The sequence below is a fragment of the Geospiza fortis genome, unplaced genomic scaffold, assembly GCF_000277835.1.
Source record: "Geospiza fortis unplaced genomic scaffold, GeoFor_1.0 scaffold538, whole genome shotgun sequence".
In the NCBI taxonomy this organism is placed as follows: Eukaryota; Metazoa; Chordata; class Aves; order Passeriformes; family Thraupidae; genus Geospiza; species Geospiza fortis.
The window spans coordinates 448,074-454,643 of NW_005054368.1; the positions used below are offsets into that span (position 1 = coordinate 448,074).

At 52.5% G+C, this 6,570-nt stretch overlaps 1 protein-coding gene across 1 annotated transcript in view; it reads left to right on the forward strand.

Moving 5' to 3' along the window:
• The first annotated feature begins 2,320 nt into the window (after positions 1-2,320).
• The window catches only part of MNT (MAX network transcriptional repressor), a 23,089-nt gene continuing 18,839 nt past the window's right edge, over positions 2,321-6,570 (forward strand). The window contains 2 exon segments of the mRNA XM_031059767.1: positions 2,321-2,363; positions 6,415-6,570. The exon segment at positions 6,415-6,570 is cut by the window's right edge and continues 79 nt beyond it. Of these exon segments, the coding sequence (XP_030915627.1) occupies positions 2,321-2,363; positions 6,415-6,570 (199 nt within the window).

Here is a 6,570-nt window from a genome sequence, read left to right on the forward strand (position 1 = left end):
TGCAAGTAACTGATACTTGTTTTCCTAGGGTTTTTCCCATAGATGCTCATCTTGTGTTTGCTGCTCTCTCAATGCTGCACAGTTCATTTACACCGTTCCTTTCCTGAGTGGTGCCAGCACAGGCAGTGACCTGCAGCAAGCACAGTTTTGGGCTTTTCCATCTCACCTACCTGCCATTTGGGCACGCTGAATTGCCTGGGAGTGATAATGGTGTGTAGTGGCCAGGAAGGTTTCCTTTGGCTGTGGTGCCACCTTCCCTGTGCCAGTGGGTGCGGAGGAGAACCTGCTCAGACCCCACGCCCATGGCTGGGCAGTGGCTCCGTGCTGTGCTCTGTGTGATCTCTCACTGTTGTCTTTCAACAGATCTCGTCAGTATAATGTTGGGGTGCATCTCCAGAAACCTCATGGGGCTGTTTGCCCACCACTGGCTTCTGTCTCACCAGGGTGCTGTGTGGCTCAGCCTCGGCCTCGCTGGCTGCCACAGGCAGCACACCCACCTGGGTTTCTGTCAGGGAAGGTTAAAGCACCTCCCAACACACAGTGTGAGTTTATCTGTTTCCGGAGGCTTCCAGGAGAGCTGCACTGCAGTCCTGAGGACAACGGTGCCATAGTGACAGTTAGACTTTGACTTCAGAAAGGGCCTCGCTCTGTGACACAGCACAGTGTCTGAATCTCGGGGGTGGCAAGGATAACTGTCGTGGGATTCCAGGGAGAACTGCCTTGGTGCAGCCAGTAAAGGGTAATCTGCACATTTCCATTCATTTCCTTGAGAAGAAAGCTGACTAGAGTGAGCAGCCTGTGGAAGCAAGGCCTGGTGCAGCCCTGGGCTGAAGGTGCAGCAGTGAGCCCTTGTTCTCGTCACAGGATCGAGGAATGTTACCTGGAGCAAACATGCTTACCTAACAGGCTGGCTGTTATCTGCCAGATCCAGTTTTGCCATGACTCACTGAACTCATTTCACCTGTCTGTGCTCCCTTGCTGGCTGTGTAACACACGAGCTGTAGACTCAAGGCAGCCTGCAGAGCCACTTGCCAGCAGTGGATGAAGTGGGGTCTCAGAGTTTCTTCTGAGGGCATATCTTTAGGCTTTTTAGTCTGTTTTAAGGATACACAGTCTGTTTATATTACTGTTTATTAAGTCAGTTCATGTTTACTGTACTTTTCCAACCTGTACATTTAAGGCATGTCATGGTTCACTGTTCCCGCAGTGTGTGCCTCTGTCCCTGGGCTAGAAGCAGGGACAGCAGTGCCCTCATGTGCGTGGGAGCGGGTGGGTTGGGTCCTGCCTGTCAGCCATGGCACTTCTTGCTCTGAACTGTGACACAGAAGCTGTTCAGGTGACAGAAATACATGCTTTTCATCAGAGTGCGTTACTTTGTCTCCCTGTGTCTTAAAAACGCTGATGCCTGGTGGAAAAGCACAGGCCCATCCTGTGTAGGACAGCTCACCTGCTTGGCTGCCCAGGTGCAGCTCCTTGGATGGTGGAGCAGGGTCAGCATGTGCTGTTGGTGCCCACGTGGCCTGTCAGAGCCAGTGCTTTCCTGCACTTCATCCCAAACACCACGGAGAGGTACAACAGGAGCTGTGCATCCCTCCGGCCCGCCAAGGTGCGATGCTGCAGCTGTGGCAGTGGCACGCTTGGCATCCTGGTGACATGATGGTCCTGGGCTTTCTGTAGAGATGAGACTCTCCACGATGGTTTTGTTTTTTTAGCAATCTTGATCTGTTTTCCTTTGTAGTGCTGCTAAATCCTCACCCTTTATTTCTTTCTTCTGTCCACAAAGAGTTAGTTGTAACTAAAATGCAGCTAAAATTACTCTAGAGCTGATTCAGGGTTTCATTTAAGCACTGGAATAGCTTATTAAAGCTATTGTAAATGTAAATTATCTGTAGAGACCGGAGAAGCTGTTTTTAGAAATGTCTGCCAGGTATTTATTTAGTTATTGTTGATTGTTCTTCTGGTTGAGAAAGTGGAGACCTGAATATTGTAGTTGTTAGCAGTGAATGGTGACCCAGTGTGCAGATGAGGTGTGAGCATGTGACAGCAGTGGCAGTGCAGCAAGATCGCTCGGCAGGGAGGGTCTCAGGTAGGAGTGGGGGTCTCTGAACCCCTGAAGCTGACCTCAGCTACGCTGGCCTAGCTCTTGCTTCTCTGTAGTGTATTGTGAACTTCTGAGCTCTAATCCTGAAGCATTTTAGGCTCCTTTGTGAACAGTGTGCTCCTGAAATGCAGTTCGGTTGGTGTTTGAGGTGCTCATGAGGCCCAGTGTGTGTGGGGAGGAGTGGGCCCGTTTGGGGTCAGGCTGCAGTGTGAACGCAGCATGGGAGCAGCAGTGGCCAGTGGCCCTGAGGAAGTGTCACCAGGTGCCTGGCAGCCAGCTCCACACTGGGGGCATGGCCAGGAGCCCAGAGGGCTTTGGGAAGCAGTGCCATGTCTTGGGTCTGCCATGGCACTGGTGGAGAAACAACCGTGCCAAGGGCTGGGCACCAAACTGCCAAGTTTTAGCTAAGATGGGAGAGAAAAGTGGGGCTTGTGCTGTTGTCAACCAAAATTCGGGAGTCAGAAAAGCGTCCTGATTTTAAAGGGTTCTCAGTCCTGTAGGCTTGTTCCTAGGCCTGGAAGTGCCCGTGGCTGTGTGCTGCAGCCTCTGGTGTCAGCAGCATTTGCTGTGACTCAGAGCTTGCTTGGCTGATGCTGAGCTTTGCTGGGCTCCAGTTCTGCTGACTGTTCTTATCGCCCCCTTCCTGGTTCTCCCCTGCAGAGCCAGGAACTTGCAGAAACACTATCCAACCTCCAGGCTCCAGCCTGCCCTTCCTCTTGGCATGACTTTTCCCCCCCCAGGGCAGCCTTCGGAGTAGTAAATACCTGGAGACTCATCAGTACCCCGCACTTTCCTGGTAGGAGCCTGCAGTGACTCCTGTGGGCGACACTGCTGCGTATCCAGAGCGAGTGACACCCAAGGCACTCCTCTCCAGGCCTGTAGCAGTTCAAGGTATGCAGGATAAGTTCCCAGAAGCATTGAATGATTCAGAAAAACACTTCAGACCCTTCAGAAAACAACATCACAGAACTGCCTCACTGTTCATGGAGTGAGAGATGTTCTCCACTGAGCACCACAGAGGTGGGATGCTTGGCTATGCAAGGCACACGCTGTTGATAAACTCTGGGTACTGATGGTGTCCCTAGTGAGAGGTAGGAGCACTCAAAGGGCCCTGGCATCCCTCAGAGCCTGCTCCTCCAGCATGGCTCCGGGAGGCTGGGGCCATGGCAGGCCCCACTGCCAGCCCGAGGGCTCTGCCCACTGCTCCTGGCTGGCCTGGCAGCAGGGCTCTGACAGATGGGTGGCATTTCCAGGGCAGCCAAAAGGGGTGAGATATATTTAAACACAGCAGATTATTAGGTAACAAAGAGTGCCTGGTGCTGTGTACTCAGACCATTGAGGCCCTAAATAGCACCAGGCCAGTGGTCAGGGGTGCTGACCCTGTTTCTGTGTCCTCCCAGGACAGGATTTGCTGTTCTGTCCCATGGCTGCCCATGTTGCTGTCACTGCCTGGGTGGTGTGGCCAGGGACCTGAGGTGCCTGCTCTCACCATGTGAACGTGCTGGCAAGTGGGATGGTGTGGGCAGGGTGGGATTCCAGGACCCCTCATGGTTCAGATCCCCTTGGGCTCGGTTCAGATCCCCTGGGGGTTCTCAGGACTGGTTCACTCCCATGGTTTGTTCTGTCCTTAGTCCCCTTGTTAAGAGTGTGAGGAATGAGTGGAAATTACGCATAATTTTGAGGTGCACCTTTGGATTCAGCTATCCTCTTCGCCAAGGGGATGCTCTGAGCCTTGGCTGCTTTCTGTGTATGGGCTTGCAGGAGATCCTGTGCTGAGTGTGCCACAAGGGAGGGAATGAGCCTTGCATGTGTCTGGCATGTGTCACACAGCACGTTCTGCTCTGATCACCCCTCCTTGATCTGTATCTGTGACCAAACCTGGGTGAGCCTCCTTCATATGAGAAAACATAGAGCTTGGGGGGGGCTTTCTTCAAAGAGATCTTTGGTTTGTGTGCAGGGTGTGACTGCAAAGCGAGCAGGAGACAGACCTTCACCACCCAGTGGGAGGGTTTCTGTCCAGAGAGGTGGCTCAGGGCCCTCCAGTCCTTTTGCTGGGGCTGGGAGCATGGGTCCTTTCTGCCTGTGGGTAACTCAGACCCAAGAGGACAGTGGCTCTTCAGTGTTAGATCTTGGCAAAAAAAATCATTGAAATAAACTCTTTAGCTCGAGGGAGCAACACCAAAGGCCTTGCTGGCAGGTTGTCAGCAGCCTGAGGGCTGCACCTGCTTCCAGAGACATTTACATAAATACTTGTGATCAGTAATGCCTGCTCTAACCTTGCTTGGCTGTTCTCTCCCTTCCCCACAAGTGTAGCTGGTTGCAGGAGTTCCAGGCTGGCTCCTGCTCCCGCACTGCCCTGGGTGCAGATCTCGGGTGTCCTGGCTGGGAGCTCTGCTCCGCTGTGGCCGTGTCACCTCCAGCAGCCCAGCAGGTCCTGCTGTCCTCACCGGGCACTGCCACAGCTTCCCACTAGTGACTCCTTTGCTGCTCACTCTCTCCGTCTCGGTGCAGCTGGAGGTCTGGGTGGCAGCTTTGCTCTGTGTGTGCCTGGCCAGCGGTGCCGGTCAGCCTGCGGCCGCTCTCTGTCCCCAAGGCAGGACGTGCTCAGGGAGCACCATGAGTCAGCAGGTCCTCGGGGCTGGGTTTCCTCATGCACCCTGTGCCAGGGCCATTGCATTGGCTCTGGCTGCGAACCAGCAGCAAAGTGGAGCAAAAGATCTGCAGACAAAGGGCTTTTCTTTATTAGTTATTAATGTCGTTGAACCGAACCACTCCGAAATTGTTGGTAGCTGAGATTTGTGTTTGCATCATGGGATTCCTGATGGGGTTTTTGCCACCTTGCACTGCTTTGCTTCTTCCTTTAAGGAACTGTTGATAATACCCTGAAATATTTTGAGAAAATATAGAGAAATGCAGCTTTAAGGTTCAACTGCTGCTTAAGCAACCTCCCTCCTTTTTGGAGTCAGTCAGATCTTTTGCTCACTCACCCTACTTGTGCTGCAGAAGTTGAATGCAAACTGTGGATTTGAGTCTCGGGCAGCCCTGGGAAGAGTGCTGTATGGATGTGAAACCCTTCCTGATGACAGAATTTCACATGGTGCTTTTGTGAGTGCTGCCGGGTCAGAGGCTGGGGCTGCAGCCCCAGTGCTAGAGCTTGCTCCAGAGGGTGGTTTCTCCAGGTGTGGGTTCAGGACCGTGTTTACCTTGGCAGCTGGCTGCTTGACCTGGCTCATGCTCTCCAGGGGAGGCTGGGCTGTGTTTGCGCTGCTGCTGCAGCTGAACTTCAGGAAATTGTGTCAACTGGATCTGGGTCGGTGTTGCTGTGTGGTCACACGTACCAAAGGGCATTCAGAATCGGGAGTGAGAGTTTTGTTGCCTTTTTTGCTCTCTGTAGTTTTTGCACCATACCCCTCAAACTCAAAAGATGGGTTAGAAAGTATCCTGGTAGTGGCCCCTCCGGGGTGGCAAGGGCTGGGCAGCTCTATGCCTGGTGGGGCCGTTTTCCCTTATGTCAGTACAGATTGTCTTGAGGATCACTGGGGGATTGAATATAACCTGGTCATTCCAGGTGGCATACATGCTCTTCTCTCTAATTTCCTAAATACACATTCTGACTTCAGTGTTTCAATCAAGCCAGAGCTTCTCCTGGGAGAGGCTCTGTTGGGATGTTTCTTAGAGCTTCCTCTGAATTACCTGATTTTGGTGACTGTATACAACAGAACACCCAACTGTCCATGTCCTTCCCCTAATCCCTCCCTTGATAAATTAAGGTTTTATTTTCCAGATATTTGTATATTACTGTGCAGAGGTTGCTGCACCACCTTTCTTTGCAGCTCCTCAGAGGTTGTCAGGAGCGGGATCTGCTGAGCCTCACGGATGGTGGGTTTGGAGATATTTGATTAAGGCTGCGCAATGTCTAGATGCCAGGGCCACTGGCGCCACATGACTTGTATAAATAAATTTTGTTTGTGCCATGTTCACGCAATTAAAGCCAGAGCCCTGGATTGCATTTGATGAGGTTTATTTTGCTAGTCGGGCCACACAGATTTCATTTACTTTGTCTGGTGTTCTGAAAACATATAGGAACATACACACATCAAAGCCAAGTTTAAGAGCTCGATTAAAATCCACAGCAGCAGAGAGGTGCCCTGATGTGTTTGTATCAGTGCAGTGTCCATTGAGCTGGGGTTCACTCGGGATAGTATAAAACCCAGGGTATTTTAACTTAAGGATCCTGCCCCGTGCTGGTTGTAGGCTGCTCTCAGGGAAGGTCAGGGAAGCGCCATTGCTCACTGTGGGTGTTTCTCTTTCAGAGGAGAATGAGCAGCAGGAGAAGCTCTGCCTGGAGAGGGAGCAGGAGCAGAAGAAGGCGGGCAAGGCCAGCGTGCCACGGGCCAACAGCACCCTGTCCCCAGAGGAGCCCCGGAGCGAACTGCTGGTGCCCATTTCCCCGCCGGGCACCGTGCCCC